The 17292-nt window shown below is 41.3% G+C and overlaps 1 protein-coding gene across 1 annotated transcript in view; it reads right to left on the bottom strand.

The window, feature by feature from the left end:
• Positions 1–3749: 3749 nt before the first annotated feature.
• The window catches only part of tnfrsfa (tumor necrosis factor receptor superfamily, member a), a 28627-nt gene continuing 15084 nt past the window's right edge, over positions 3750–17292 (bottom strand). Inside the window, exons 4-10 of the mRNA XM_034095957.2 lie at positions 13810–13921; positions 13438–13571; positions 13255–13344; positions 13133–13179; positions 12309–12599; positions 6661–6697; positions 3750–6092 (exon numbers count right to left, since the gene is read on the bottom strand). Coding sequence (XP_033951848.1) covers positions 5791–6092; positions 6661–6697; positions 12309–12599; positions 13133–13179; positions 13255–13344; positions 13438–13571; positions 13810–13921 — 1013 coding nt within the window. The 3' untranslated portion in view covers positions 3750–5790. The remainder of the gene's footprint in view (positions 6093–6660; positions 6698–12308; positions 12600–13132; positions 13180–13254; positions 13345–13437; positions 13572–13809; positions 13922–17292) is intronic.

The following is a 17292-nucleotide window of genomic DNA, read 5'->3' as shown; positions in this document are numbered from 1 at the left end:
TGAAAGATATCCCTGCCCTAATGCCAAAAGTAACTGGCAACTGAATATGTGTCGCCGTAGCTATGATGTCTATGTCTGGACCGCTGCGTAAAAAGGAGGGTTTCTGACCCATTACTTCTCTTCTTACTTCTATAAGAATAAAACACGGAGGACGGAGATCTCTTTTTGTCCCCCTCTTCTCCCCGCTGCAGCCTAGCAGCTGATCTCAAAGCACGCTCCAGGGAGAAAAACTATATTTATATACTTTATATAGGTTGATACAGTAGCCCCTTTTTTTTAAATAGTTTGTATAGGTGTTGCCATCTGTTTTGTGTAGCGTGGTTCTACAAGCAAGTCAATGCATTCATTGGGTGGTATCAGAGAGTTACACGGGTCTGTAAATGCAATGAAAACTATTGGCCACAGCAAATAATTTATATTAAACATGTAATTTTTACTTTTGAATACTTTAGTACAAAGGATGTCTTGAATAATTTAAGTGATATATGTGTACACATATAAATCAGGGCTACATTTGATTTAATTAAAAGGTATAATATGTGGTAAACTGAAGAGCCCTTTGGGTGCCGAAAGAGCCGTCTCTTCTTGGTGAGCCAAATGATCCGGTTCACCAAGAAGAGCCGGAATTCCCATCACTAGAACAATGACTTCTTCTGCGAGGATTTATAAAAGCAGCTGGAATCCCTTAAATTGCTATTGGATAAAAAAAGTTAGGAAACATCCCTATAGGAAACGCCCCTATAGGATCCGCCCCTATAGGATCCGCCCCTATAGGATCCGCCTCCTTGCTGCGGTCTGTAGCCAGACCCATCTCGGATTTTTTGCGAGCAATGCGACCAACAACCAATCACATGAATCTCCCGCCCCCGACATACAAAGCAAAAAAACCCGGGGATTTTATGCGAGCAATATATATATATATATAAACTCCCCAAACAGGCGAAAACCTACCAGTTTCACCCACTGTCTCTGCCACCTCCCTCCATGCCTGGTTCCTCCGGTTTGTATCCCGTTAATAGTTCTGGTCGCAAAGAACCGGGTGATTTGCTACTGTAATTTCTCGTTTGGAATATGAGGAGATTAACTGCGGTCTGGTTCTCCCTGCTTACACGCGGTTTGATTGGCTAGCGCTTCTACTGTCAGATTTGCATACACGTGTATGATTGGCTGGCGCTTCCAGCTCAGCTTCAAAAGTTGAACATTGCTCAACTTTTGAATCCTGGAGATCCTGGACATCCTGGAAATCTTCGCTTCGCTCCCCCACAATGCAGTTAGGCGAAAAGCGAGGCAAAGTGACGTCATCCCCATTCAAAGTCAATGGGCAGAGAAACGTTGGAAGCGGTGGAAGATTCTTCTGAAGCTGCTGTGTGGACGGACATAGGAATACATTACACCCAACTGTGCATAATACTACGGAGCCCCTAAAGGGACATGAAGAAAAAGTCAGGATAACGAGTTAGTATCTCTCGTGCGCACGAGATACTAACTCGTGCGCACGAGATACTTTCTGGTGAGCACGAGAAAGTTTCTCATGGTCACCAGAAAGTATCTCGCACTTTTTTTTTTGAGAAAGTTACCGGTGCGCCAAGGAGGAAGTGAAGCGCACAGGAGACAACCATTTAATTGCAGACTGTTATGTTTACGTGGGGAAATGACAGTGCATACATTATTTGAGATATATATCGTACTTAGACTTCACTTTAAGGACATTTCGGCCAGGGGTGTGTGGTCACTCCAGGAGGCAGCGGGACTTGTAACTCAGAGAAGAGCAGCACCAGCGCTCAAAGAGCTTTTACGCACCGCCTACACTGTGTTTACCTTCATTGAACAGCTATACATGATGGGCGGACAGGGACTCAAAATCAGCCCGGGACTCGCACCCAGCCCAGCCCACGTCAACGGGCGGCCCACGTCGGTACCGGCCCAATGGGATTCGTCCCGAACGTCCCGATGGCCAGTCCGCCACTGGCTCTGTGTGTCTCTGTGTGTCTCTGTGTGTCTCTGTGTGTCTGTCTGTCTGTCTGTCTGTCTGTCTGTCTCTCTGTGTGTGTGTGTGTGTGTGTGTGTGTGTGTGTGTGTGTGTGTGTGTGTGTGTGTGTGTGTGTGTGTGTGTGTGTGTGTGTGTGTGTGTGTGTGTGTGTGTGTGTGTGTGTGTGTGTGTGTGTGTGTGTGTGTGTGTGTGTGTGTGTGTGTGTGTGTGAGCTGCGGGCAGCAGGTACTCTGAGAGTCACGGACATTAATTCATAGATCAAAGCAGACTGGTTTACAGACTCTCCTGTTTTTTGCCAATCCGGTGCTTAAACCAATAGCTCTACACCCCTGGCCGAAATGTCCATACAATTAAGTCTGACTTCAAAATATATCTCAAATAATGTATGCACTGTCATTTCCCCGTAAACATAAAAGTCTGCAAGGAAATGGTTGTCTCGTGTTCCACTTCCTCCTTGGTGAATCGGTAACTTTCTCAAAAAAAAATAAAGTCAGGATAACGGATTCGTTTCTCGTGCGCACGAGAAACGAATCCGTTATCCTGACTTTATTTTTCTTTGTCTCTTTTTTTTTTTTTTCTTCATGTCCCTTTAGGGGCTCCGTATAATACAATATGAAGGGGAAATAGATTGTGAATGCTGCAAGAATAATCACATTTTAATAGGCATAGGGAGAGAAATAGGCATAATATTGGATATATACTTTTAAAAACCCATTTGTATGTTAGAGAGCAAAATAGGTGCGTTGATTATAATCTACCACTTAAAAAAAACTAAAGTTATAATAAACTATATTAGCCTACTATAAAAAAAGACTTTGGAGAAAAATAATGTGCCATAATCATATTTTACTTTTTTGGTCACATTTTTCTGCATGCACTGATGCCAAGTTTTCCTCCACAGACTACAGACGTGCCGTTGTGCAGAGGTTTAATACAACGCACTGAAGCTGGGAGAAAACACTGCGAGCAAAGATCCATTAGAAGGGGATGGAACATTCCTTCCTCAGAGGAACCCATGGCTGCATTTAGGCATGCAGGACTGCAGGAGAAAGACCCTACATCGACCAGAGACCACGGAGACACTCTTCTTAATGATGACCAATATGATAATTTTTATCATTTTGATGGAGTACTGAGAAGAGTTCCAAATGATTACAAAAGACAAAGACGGAGGAAAATGAGCTCTGAAAACACGGAGAGTAATGATTTGACAGTGAGAAACAAAGGACTCACTCGCGAGAATCTCATCAATTATGTCAAACGCCTTGCTTTGAGGAATAAGGCCAGTCACATGAAATGGAGGAGAGAAAATACACTAGAGGAGGAAAGATACACTAAAATGCAGGATACAGAAATACAGCACTAACAAAGCTGATATCTGTTCTTAGCTGCTGGCCAGAAAATTAAATATGAAATGCTGATTGAAGAGTTTTTCATCGAGTGTAAAGGAATGACTGGGTGAAAATCGGCTGCACTTTGATATTATCGTTAATTACACACATACACAGTCCAAGTCTCTTAGAAATGGTTTTGTATATTAATAATTCGTTTTTCCAAATAAACTTTGCTTCCTTCTGAAACTGCACATAATATAAACATCATTTCAGGGTTGCACAGGCTGACATTCATCCAGAAAACACACCTTTGGCCAGGTCAGCTGGATACTTTTATATGTTTCTCTGTTGCCAATAGGGTTACGCAATAATCTTGTGTGACAAACATGAACACAGAAGTAATTTCAAACAGTTCAAAGACACTCATCTGTACAAACCATTTATTTGAAATTGACATAAAAACAGCTTTGATGTATTTGCATAATTTATATCTGAAATTCATGACAAGCAAACAATAACTAAGGGAGAAATCTTAACAACGTTGGACAGAATGTTTTTACACATGTCAAAGGAAGTTAATTGAACAGCTTAGGACTTAGCAATGGAATATGTTAAATTCAAATCACAGAAATTATTTCAAAAAAAGAAAGACATGAAGTGCCACAGAGAGAAGAGAAGATGCACTGAAGCCGATCCACTGCTACGCTCCTTCAGGAAGGCTGAGAGGCATTTGAGAACTGTGGGAGAAGTCAGAGGGTGTGGACTGTAGGATCCCTAGAAATGGATGCTGGCTGTATTTTCATTGTCTGTCAATAGATGGCAGTGCCAGCACTGTAGCATCATTCTTTAGAAATAATATATAACTCTGTAACTTTTTCCTTTATACATGAGAGACGGCAGGAAACCGGGTACAATCTACTTTCAAATGTCACCAGTTCAACAGCCAACTACTCTGCTGGTGTTCTATATTCATGTTGGTTTGTTAATAAAGCTGAATATATACACATATACACTTTGTGAGGCTTCAATGCTCTCTGGGCATTTGTATGTACAAGTGACAGAATAAGGAAAATACATTTGAGCTTTTTAAATCCAGAGGAACTTTCCTTCATTTAGTGCGAGTCTAACCAAGACTAAACCACCCGTACCTGCATGTGTCACCACAGACATTTACAGAGGGACTATTAGTTCAGCCGGATTACGACTCAACAGGTCAATCGTCCTATTCAAAGATAGCAACTCAACTTGAATTTGAAATGACACGTTGTGCATTAAGCATCATGAAAGCTTCCACACTGCTGAATGTGGCGTCTTGTGAAGAAGTGCACGTGTAACATTGACAGTGTGCACCACAGTATTTACCCTGGACACGGTAAAGCAGAAACACACTTTAACTAAACAAAACAAGTTTAAAACACAACATGTCTGATGTCAGTCATTTTACCCTGAAGTTAAAACATGATCACAACACGGACGCAGTGCGTGCTCCAAGGTCGTTTGTTTTTTACAATGGTATAAATAATGAAATGTAATTATTATTCATAAGAATAAATACGTCAATAAATAAAATGACCTTTGAAGTTCTCCAAGTTACATGGAGACATTATGGAAACACTAAGCTATTGAAAGCTGTTCGGATGGAAACAGCTTGTGAAATGTCTTCTACGATGTCGCGCGTGTGTGCCAACACGGAACATACAAAAGACCTCACGGGAGAGATTGAAAACATTTCTCCAACGTGACTCGGCTGTTTAAAATCTATGAAACCACTTCGCTCTTTTAACAGAATGAAATCTTGATAACTTAATACATTTAGATTATCGGATGGCACTGAAGAGGTAAAAGGTCTGATTAGTAAGGCTGCAAATTGACCATCATAACAACACTTTCCTAACATTTGTGAGGAAAGGGATCATGATCTGGTAACATCTCACCCTAAATCTATAAAACTAAAGCATGATGGTAGTTTTAAATCCTACATGTGCCAGAGGTCAGTGCATCAGAGAGGCACAGTATTAGCGACATAGCTAATGCCACTGCTACAAACCAGTGTATATCCTTGTCTCCAGGCGATCTGTGAGACACGCGCCCAGAAACGTGTGAGCGTTCAGTTTCGTTACGCATGGTGCTTCATTAGAGCCTAAAACATGCAGCCAGTGGAAGCTGACACCTTCATGTTAGTCTGCTCTTTTCTTTAATTTGACCACAACACATATTCTTCATTTTTCGTTATCACACCTCCGCATTTGGCAAGTAGTCAACATCTTCAGAGCTCTGATAAATACGGGCCGACCTTCCCCGTTTTGTGTTTTTCTTTTTAAAAACTACTGGCTTCTGAATACATGGCCGGTCAGCCACAAAGAGGTAAGCCTGTTCGCGAGACACAATGTCCAGCGACAAGGTCTATGTGCTTTTTTAGTTTTTCTTGGATTAAGTACTTCATCTGCAGAGCCCGGCCCCTCAGGCTCAGGGGGTATCTGCGTGTCTGTAGTAGCCCCTCCGCAGGGCGGCGGAGGCGATGCTCTCAGCGGAGCGCCGCTGGTCCATGCTCAGCAGAGCCTCCAGCAGGTCGTTGATGTCCGCCTTTAGTCCCTGCCTCTGCATCCAGTTCTTCAGCAGCTCATACACTTTGTCCACGGGGGCTCCGTTCTCCGAAATCCGAATGTGGTTGTCGCTGACTCCGATCATTCTGAAGAACTTGTTATGAATCCGCACATCCAGGTACTCGTCGAACAAATCAAAGCTCTTCTTCAGGGATTTCTCCGACCCTGTAGATGACAGATCGTGAGGCAGGATGTTAGCTGCTTACACAGAAACTCTTGACATGTTTACATTGTATGTCTACTTGTTTGAGTTCTCTTACAATAGACGTATACATCATTGTTGACATTAACACACAATGAAACGCTTTGAAAACTCACACAGCAATTTCTACAATGACAGTGTTAACATTGTTCCTATACGAGAACAATCAGGACGTTTGAGTTCATGTTCCTTAGGGGGACGCATACATGAAGTGTTTAATGGAGGATCCAACACATCTGTTCAGCTATGTCCTTCTTTAATTCAGCACGAGAAGAAGGAGCAGCAGAAGAGAGACGGCATGTCCCAACCCCCGGAAGGCTCGGATGCGGCCTGACTGTCATGAGATTAATAATCTATCCAGCAGAACCAATGTGGGATCTTGAAGAGATCCTGTTCATCTCACTTCCTTGTGGAAGGGCAAGAAGTGTAAAGTAAACGCTGCTGCTTTCCGAGTACAGCTGCCTCTTAAGTTCAGTTGACATGTTGAGAGGGGAAATCTCTCTTTCCCACTACAAGCATCTTATCTCTTACCTAACAGTGGCACCAAGTGTTGTTGCAGAGGATCATCCTACAAAATAAAACACACAAATCAGAACCAGATGAACAGGGCATTCATCACACATCTGGAGTCCTTTGATCCCACCGGGGAAATGTACAGATAAAGAGAACAATACAACAGGAAGAAATCAATAGGCAACCACATGTTAAACAAACAAAAGTCAAATAAGTATACACTCAACATGAAAAATAGATAAGTAGCAGTGATATAAAAAACTAAGCAGAAGATAAACATTTATGAATTACAATTTAGAGTTGAACACAAATTATTTGAGATTGGTCTGACGACTTAAAGACACCTCCATTGGACTCCTTTGTTTACTTCCGGGACATAGTGACATCACTACATAACACTTGTGCTTCTATTGGCTAGCGCTCCAACACATTACACCTGATGTGTCTGCCCAAGGACAATTTAAGGTAAAACCAATTTAAGGTAAAACCTAATAGAGGTGTCATACATAATAACCTAATAAAAGTAAATGTAACAACTACTACAGTGCAACAAAACAGGAAGATTAAATGTGGTCTCTTAAACATAAGATCTCTAGCATCTAAAGCAATATTGGTAAATTATTTAATATCAGATTATAATATTGATATATGCTGTCTCACTGAAACTTGGTTGAGACATGAAGAATATGTCAGCATAAATGAGGCCACTCCACCCAGCCATGTCAACACTCATATTGCTCGAGGCACGGGCCGAGGAGGTGGAGTTGCAGCAATCTTTGACTCAAGTTTACTTATCAATACTAAACCAAAATGTAATTATACCTCTTTTGAAAGCCTCGTTTTTAGTCTTACGCATCCGACCTGGAAAACTTTGCAGCCAATCTTATTTGTTACAGTGTATCGTGCACCAGGTCCTTATTCAGAATTCTTATCAGAATTCTCTGAGTTTTTATCAACTTTGGTTCTTAAAACAGACAAAGTAATTATCGTAGGTGACTTTAATATTCATGTTGACGATGATAAAAATAGCCTTACTGTTGCATTTAACTCTATATTAGATTCTGTTGGTTTCTGTCAGAGTGTAAATAAACCAACCCACTGTTATAATCACACTCTCGACCTTGTTCTGACTTATGGTATTGAAATTGAGCAACTATTAGTCGAACCGCATAATCCTGCTTTATCCGACCATTTCTTAGTAACTTTTGAAGTACTGTTACTAGACTACAAAGCATTAGTCAAAAGCTCCTGCAGCAGAAACCTATCTGTTAGTGCTATAGCCACATTTAAGGAAGAGATTCAACCAATACTTAACTCGATAGCATGTCTGCATGTAGGGGAGGAAACTTATACAAAATGTACACCACCCCAAATTGATCATGTTGTTGATAGTGCTATAGATGCGCTGCGAATAAAATTAGACTCTGTTGCTCCTTTGAAAAAGAAGAAAATAAAACAACATAGATTAGCTCCATGGCATAATGCCGAAACCCGCAAAATAAAGCAAAAGTCTAGACAACTTGAAAGGATATGGCGTTCCACTAAACTTGAAGAATCTCGTTTAATTTGGCATATTACTCTCAATGAATATAAGAAAGCACTGCGTAAAGCGAGAGCAGCCTACTACTCTTCATTAATAGATGAGAATAAGAATAATGCAAGATTTCTTTTCAGCACTGTAGCCAGGCTGACAGAGAGCCACAGCTCCATTGAGCCTTCTATTCCCTTAGCACTCAGTAGTAATGATTTTATGTGCTTTTTTAACGATAAAATTGTTACTCTTAGAAACAAAATTAATGACCTCTTGCCTTTGACCAGTATAGTGTTATCAACAGCTCCCGGAATCGTAAGTTCTAATATTACACTAGATAGTAAACTAGAATGCTTTTCAGCCATAAACCTTGAACAATTACATTCAATGATTCTCTCTTCTAAACCATCAACGTGTATGTTAGACCCAATTCCAACTAAGCTGTTAAAGGAAGTTTTTCCATTAATTAGCACTTCTTTATTAAATATTATGAATATGTCTTTATTATCAGGCTATGTTCCACAATCATTCAAAGTAGCAGTGATAAAACCGCTTCTTAAAAAGCACAACCTCGATCCAGAGGTTTTAGCCAACTATAGACCTATTTCTAATCTTCCGTTCCTCTCAAAAATTCTTGAGAAAGCGGTCGCAAAACAGTTGTGTGATTACTTAAAAAACAATGATTTATTTGAAGATTTTCAGTCTGGCTTTAGAACACATCATAGCACAGAGACAGCTCTGGTTAAAGTCACAAATGATATTCTAATAGCCTCAGACAAGGGACTTGTCTCTATTCTTGTTTTGCTCGATCTTAGTGCTGCATTTGATACTATCGACCATGATATCCTATTGCAAAGACTAGAGCACTTAGCTGGCATACAGGGAACTGCTTTAGGCTGGTTTAGGTCCTATCTATCTGAACGCTCTCAGTTTGTACGTGTTAACGATGAATCTTCCACGCAAACCAAAGTTAGCCATGGAGTGCCACAGGGCTCAGTGCTCAGACCTATTTTGTTCACATTATATATGCTTCCGTTAGGCAATATTATAAGGAATCATTCTGTAAACTTTCATTGTTATGCGGATGATACTCAACTATATTTATCAATCAAGCCTGATGAAATTAATCATCTAAATAAAATTCAAGACTGCCTTAAGGACTTAAAAACGTGGATGACCTTAAACTTTTTGATGTTAAACACGACCAAAACTGAAGTTATTGTACTTGGCCCGAAGAATCTACGAAACAAATTATCTAAAGACATACTAACTATGGATGGCATTAATTTGGCCTCCAGTGAGACTGTAAGGAATCTTGGTGTTATATTTGATCAGGATTTATCCTTTAACGCCCACATAAAATCAATTTCAAGGACCGCCTACTTCCATCTACGTAACATTGCAAAAATCAGGCATATCTTGCCTCAAAACGATGCAGAGAAACTAGTCCATGCATTTGTTACTTCTAGGCTGGATTATTGTAACTCTTTATTATCAGGGAGTACCAAGAAGTCAGTCAAGTCGCTTCAGCTGATTCAAAATGCTGCGGCTCGTGTACTAACCAGAGTTAGGAAAAGGGACCACATTACTCCTGTTCTGGCTGCCTTACACTGGCTCCCTATAGAACACAGGATAGAATTTAAAATTCTTCTTCTCGCCTACAAAGCCCTTAATGGGCAGGCGCCATCTTACCTTAAAGAACTCATTATACCCTACTGTCCTACTAGGGCATTGCGTTCCAAGAATGCAGGGTTGTTGGTTGTTCCTAGAATCTCTAAAAGTACAATGGGAGCCAGAGCCTTTTCTTATCAAGCTCCACATTTGTGGAATCAGCTTCCAGTTTGTGTTCGGGCGGCAGACACCCTATCCGTTTTTAAGAGTGCGCTTAAGACCTTCCTTTTTGATAAAGCTTATAGTTAGGGCTGATTAGATTCAGACCCTAGTTTTGCTGATATAGGCTTAGTTTGTCGGGGGACATCTTACTTCTTCCTTCTCTCTGTCTGTACCTGTGTACTCTCATGTTCCGATTAACCCAGCTTCCCCAAATGTCTTTCTTTTTGGTGTCTATATACGCTGGGATCCGGAGTCATGGATGATCCTGCGGTCCTGGATCGCGAGCGCTGGATCTTGAGTCGTGGCTGTGGTCCTGGATCATCGGTCCTGGATGGATATCCTCGTGGATTCATCTTCCTATTATACACACATGCATTTCCAAACATTTGGACTACCTATGTTGCAAATGTATTATCTTTTCAATTTACACACGGCATCTATTGCACGTCTGTCCGTCCTGGGAGAGGGATCCCTCCTCTGTTGCTCTCCCTGAGGTTTCTCCCATTTTTCCCTTTAAACTGGGTTTTCTTTGGAAGTTTTTCCTTGTACGATGTGAGGGTCTAAGGACAGAGGGTGTCGTATTGTCATTACTGATATTCTGTACACACTGTGAAGACCACTGAGACAAATGTAACATTTGTGATATTGGGCTATATAAATAAACATTGATTGATTGATTGACTGATAGGCTAAGGGCCGGGACATCTCTTAGCAGCAGACCAATTACAACAGAGCTGGCCAGCTAACCAATCAGAGCAGACTGAGCTCTGGTTTCAGACAGAGGGTGAAAAGAGGTGCTGCAGCACAGGCAGTATGAGGAAAAGAAAGAGCTTTTTGAACATTAAAGCATGGAGACATGTAGAAACACTACGTACTGATATACACCTGAACATCAGCAGGAGAGGACTCTTTAAAGTAGAGACACTACATACTGATATACACCTGAACATCAGCAGGAGAGGACTCTTTAAAGTAGAGACACTACATACTGATATACACCTGAACACCAGCAGGAGAGGACTCTTTAAAGTAGAGACACTACATACTGATATACAGCTGAACATCAGCAGGAGAGTACTCTTTAAAGTAGAGACATTACATGCTGATATACACCTGAACATAAGCAGGAGAGGACTCTTTAAAGTAGAGACACTACATACTGATATACACCTGAACATCAGCAGGAGAGGACTCTTTAAAGTAGAGACATTACATGCTGATATACACCTGAACATCAGCAGGAGGACTCTTTAAAGTAGACACACTACATACTGATATACACCTGAACATCAACAGGAGAGTACTCTTTAAAGTAGAGACATTACATGCTGATATACAGCTGAACATCAGCAGGAGAGGACTCTTTAAAGTAGAGACACTACATTCTGATATACACCTGAAGATCAGCAGGAGAGGACTCTTTAAAGTAGAGACATTACATACTGATATACACCTGAACATCAGCAGGAGAGGACTCTTTAAAGTAGAGACACTACATGCTGATATACACCTGAACATCAGCAGGAGAGGACTCTTTAAAGTAAAGACACTACATGCTGATATACACCTGAACATCAGCAGGAGAGGACTCTTTAAAGTAGAGACACTACATGCTGATATACACCTGAACATCAGCAGGAGAGGACTCTTTAAAGTAGACACACTACATACTGACATACACCTGAACATCAGCAGGAGAGGACTCTTTAAAGTAGAGACACTACATACTGATATACACCTGAACATCAGCAGGAGAGGACTCTTTAAAGTAGACACACTACATACTGACATACACCTGAACATCAGCAGGAGAGGACTCTTTAAAGTAGAGACACTACATGCTGATATACACCTGGACATCAGCAGGAGAGGACTCTTTAAAGTAGAGGCACTACATACTGATATACACCTGAACATCAGCAGGAGAGGACTCTTTAAAGTAGAGACACTACATGCTGATATACACCTGAACACCAGCAGGAGAGGACTCTTTAAAGTAGAGACACTACATGCTGATATACACCTGAACATCAGCAGGAGAGGACTCTTTAAAGTAGAGACACTACATACTGATATACACCTGAACATCAGCAGGAGAGGACTCTTTAAAGTAGAGACACTACATACTGATATACACCTGAACATCAGCAGGAGAGGACTCTTTAAAGTAGAGACACTACATACTGATATACAGCTGAACATCAGCAGGAGAGGACTCTTTAAAGTAGAGACACTACATACTGATATACACCTGAAGATGAGCAGAATTATGTCCTCTTTAACATTTATTTTTCGCCCTCACCATGTCTGCAGGGGGCGTCCTGATGGCAGTGGGGGTCTGGTGGGGGGTGTTGGGGGTGTTCTCAGAGGAGGCTGCTGTGGGCATGGCTGACAGGCTGGTCTGAGAGGAGCTGGTGGTGTTTGGTAAACTGTCTCCCAGCCCCCGGTCCTCATCCTCCAGGGGAGGGGAGGCTTTGGTCATCCCGGCCTGGGTCTCCTGCAGCAGGGGCCGCGACTCGGGGCGAGGCTCCTCCCCCTCCAGACCGGCGTTCTGATCGTTCTGTCTCTCCTCCGCCGTGGCTCCACTCTCGTCCTGCACAGGGAAAAGATGACACATCGTATCACAAATAGCTTCAGATAGACCTTTATTCATTTCTGTGGGGAAATGCAGCTGCCATAGCAGCAACAGAATAAAGAAGGATTCTTGGAATGAAAAAAAGGGTAAACATGTAAGTAAATGTGTGAATACAAATAATAATATACAGTAAACTAATTAGTAGCTGAATTTGCATATACACAGATCAGAATCAGAATTCCTTTAAACTTCCCACATTGTTACAACAAAAAGAGCCAAAGATAGCTTAATATTATTAAGAAGCATGCTTGAAATATTAAAGATAAAAGATATATGATAAGTCATAAAACACGAGTAACGATAAGTATGAATGAATATGAACAAATGAAAACACAGTATATCTATGTGCAGGTGTAAGTCTTACAGCGCCTTTATTGTGATCCGTAATACACATTATCTATATGTATTGGAACAGCTTACACACAGAAGACACACATTAAAAACAGGTGACATTATAAGAGGAAACAAACCAGAGCCCAACAATAACTTACAATAGGAATCTTCACAATCTCACTGGAATCACAGTGGCTCGTTAAACCTGTTTAAAGAGGACACACAGATTAGTACTTCATCAATAGGCAAACGGGTGACATCACACAATGTCTAAACTCACATGGTGTTTCACAGGAACGCCTCTTGAGCCACCACACAGCCAGTGCAATGAGAATGAAGAGGATGGCCAGGGAAATGCACACGGGAGTGACTGGAGAACACAACAGAAATAAATAAGTGAAGATGAAGAGTTAGGTTTAAAAGAGCAGGTTAGGCTTAAGGCTCAACATGAACATAGTCATACCAATGTCTGCTGAAGAAGCGGGTGTTGGTGAAGGGGAGGCTGGAGTCTTTTCAGTCGGGGACGGATCCCGTTTTCGGCACTCTGTGTTAGAAAACGGGGTGCACTTCTTCACCTCCTCCTCCCCAGGTTTACACCTGGAAATGAGTAAAAAGACGTATTGGCAGTTGTGGTAAAACGTTAAAAAAACATTACCTTTTAAGCTTGTATTAGTATTTGATTGCAAGATAAATTGAATTAACTAAGTGTTTAAGACTAAAACTGAACAATACAGTACGTCCTAAAGAGTCATCCTAATCTCCTAGTAATAGCTTAAACATTGAGTTAAGTTGACACACGAGAAGAGTAGAACTGAGAGAAGTAAATGAGACTTACCTGGCACAACGTTTGCAGACTTCGCAGGCCTGATCGGGCACACAGAAGGTTCCGGATTTACACTGGCAGCGGGTGTCTGTGGTGGTGCTGCAGGGGGCCGTTACAATCTCATCTGAGGAGAGGGAAGAGGCCAGAGAGATGAAGACATGCGGATAAGGGTGTGACATATCATGACACAAATCTATTTCAATTAAACAGATGATATGTGTACAGAAATAAACCCAAGTACAAACTTCTCACTCATTACATAACTTCTTTACACAGGTGGTGGAGGCACTCAGAGTAAAGGCAGAAGTACTATGATTAAAATACACCATTCAAAGTAAAAGTCCTGTATTCAAAACTACTCCGGGATGTTCAGGAGTATAATCAGCTAAATGTACTTAAAGTACTAAAAGTACTCAGAATGCAAAAAAGAGCATGTTAACGTTGTAGTTTCTCATCACGGAGCCAATTTGTTGGTTGTATATATTATTAGTACTGTACTGCATCATATCATTTTTATTTTATTTAACCTTTATTTAACCAGATAAAAGCATTGAGATAAAATCTCATTTCAATGCTGACCTGGCCAAGAAGGCAGCAACGTTACACATAACACAGACATATAAAATACAGAGAACACAACTAAGAAAACAAAAGAGGAAAAGCAGTCCCTACATTGTGCCCTCAGTTTGAAGGTGATTGAAGGTCATTCCAAGACTAAGGACCATAATGAAAAAGACTCCTTTCTCCAGCCTCAGTCCGCACAGCGTACCTGGACCCGTATCCAGGCGCTGGGTCTGGGGTTCTGAGAGTCACAAACTGGAGCAAATCTGGCTCATATGTGCAGTGGAAGCTTTCCTAAAATGGCTTTATACATTAATAAAAACCAATGCTGCATCCTACTAAGTGAGGACCATCCAGTTAGGCTGTACAGTGTGCAAAGAGTCCTATAGGGTGCATCTGATATATAACGCAGCGCAGCATGGTAGAGTGGGTCGAGTTGGGCCAAAACAGTGGGACAGGCGAAGCTATAGATGGTATCGCCGTAGTCCAGCTGGGACAGGAATAAGCCAGAGACCAACCTTTTACGGGATGAAGTTGAAAAACAACATTTAAGTCTGAAAAGGAAGTCAAGAGTCAATTTCAATGTCTTAGTTAGAACTTCAAAGTGGTGAAGTTCAGATTACTGTCCAACCAGAAGCCCACATATGTGTAGGTATCGACAAACCCAACAGAGGGTGTCAATGGAGAGGCAAGAGGACACTGACTTGGGAGCAAAAAGCATTGCTTTGGTTTTCTTACTGTTTAATAACAGTTTGGAATCAAGACCTGCGTGCTGCAGCGTGACGACATCGGATTTTAGATTGGAATCGGCCACACCCAGAGGAGGAGCGGATCATATAAGCATATAGGTACAACTGAAGTACTAACTATGAGTTTTAAATGTATTATTAAGTATCCTAAACTGGAAATAGTCAAGTAACTACTATTCTGTAGTAAATAGGTTGAGTAAATGTACTTAATGAAATTCCAACAGTGCATATTTAACAGCACATTAAATACACAAACAGATACAAAAGCAATATGACGAATGTAAACGTACAGTATCTTGGGTTATAGAAATCCTTTCAAAAAGCAGTGGAGTTTGAAATCCAAGATCCAGCTGTGTTAAGCCTCTACAGAGCTGTGTAAGTACATTCATAAGGTGACCATTGGCATGCGTGGAATACTTGTGTGCCTGAAGCAATGATGTGGTGAAAGGTTAGATCAACGGGTTTCAATGACGTCTTCCTCTGAGATACAATTGACCTCATTTTAAGAGGATAATAAGGAATGCAGAATATGGCATTCATTTATTAAGTTAAGAGCATAACACCCTAGCCTTTCAGATGTGGTCAAAATCAGAAAGCACCTACACCTTTACAGACTCTTGTTATCTTGTTTTGTTTTTACCTTTAAAGAACTTTGCAGAGTAGTTTTCTAGATAATCATATTTAGCACTTTATGACCTCGTTCCCCTACCTGACGACATGTTCAGTCATTTTTACCACAGCTGACATTTTCCCCTGGATACAAAGTCCATCTCCACTTTGCCACCTTCATAAGGAGTGTCAGCAGCGCTCTGTTTATGATCTGAGATTTGACTGGGGGAGCTCCGTCTACACATGTTAGACTAAGTATTTCATGCTCCCATCCAGCAAGAGTAAAGAGAGAGCAATAAGAGTAAAGCGGTCGTCTACTCTTCTTAATTCTTAGCATCTGTCCTGTCATTACTTATGAGCGACTATCAGTGTAATGCAGCTCACCTAAATGTAGCTGGCCTGTAGATAGAACAGCTGCTCTGCTATGTAATACTATATATGGAATGACTTGATGGCTCAAAGCAACAACTTGGATTGAATGAATATAAACACATTTACAGAGCAGGGACTTGTGTGTTGTATAATAGTGTGCTCCAAATGATGTCCAAAGTACTGACATAGCTATCTCAAAGTGTGTTCTTTAGGTGCATATTATAATGAATTATAGGTACCGTACTTTCCGGACTATAAAGCGCACCTGCATATAAGCCGCAGCAGCTAAATTGTCCGTCTGTCTTGCTCTCGTTCTGTCTCTCGGTTCCACTTTTACTTTGGCGCACTACCTGTCTCACTCTTTTCCGGCCTCCAGCTTTCCCTGCTGGAGCCCCGCCCCTTAAAGGTGGCGGGCGCGGACCGGTCATAGAGCCCATAGGGTTAAAGGTGGTTAATTTTACCTGTAAAATCCATAGATGTAGGAGGTTCCCTAGTGGCCGTTAGCTGTACAAAAAAAACGGGGGAAAAAGTCGCGGTTTATAGTCCGAAAAGTACGGTACTCCTCCTGGGGCCTATACTACGAAGCTGGTTCAACCTAACCTGGATATGTTTGAGTTAGCCGGTTGGCCTAATCCAAAACATACGCGCTCTCGCTAAACTGTCCTACGACGCTGGTTATCAAGTGGATCGCTCAAGCCAGCCGTGTCCTATCTAGTTAGGTGCGCGTTCACATGAAAGGGGTGGTATCTGGAGCATTCGACCAATCACAAACATGGAGAAGCGCACTGACAGCGCAGCGTCATAATTCCTGAATGAAAAGTGAACTTTAATACTAGTCAAATATGAAGAAGTTAAACTTTAAACATCCATGACTTAAACACTTGATCAGGATCAAAGCCACATAGCTGCACCTGCAAGGTGAATACAGCTGGGAACAGAACACGTGTTTGAATGCGTACATTAACAGGTTTATGATATCACTGCCCCGTCTCTAAGACACGATCTGACTTCAATTACATTTGTCTCGAGTGTTTCGTCAACTTAATGTGTTGCTTAAAATAATACTTCTGCTTCAGATACGGCCAGATACGGCTCAGCTGACTCAGATAAGGAGATATATGATACATTATGAAGTGATATGCCGCGGACTGTACTTAATGTACTTTGATCCGGTTACTTATGTTGTGGCCGATATTTAAATAAG

The sequence above is a fragment of the Pseudochaenichthys georgianus genome, chromosome 12, assembly GCF_902827115.2.
Source record: "Pseudochaenichthys georgianus chromosome 12, fPseGeo1.2, whole genome shotgun sequence".
NCBI classification, from domain to species: Eukaryota; Metazoa; Chordata; class Actinopteri; order Perciformes; family Channichthyidae; genus Pseudochaenichthys; species Pseudochaenichthys georgianus.
This window is presented reverse-complemented; position numbering and strand designations above follow the sequence as displayed.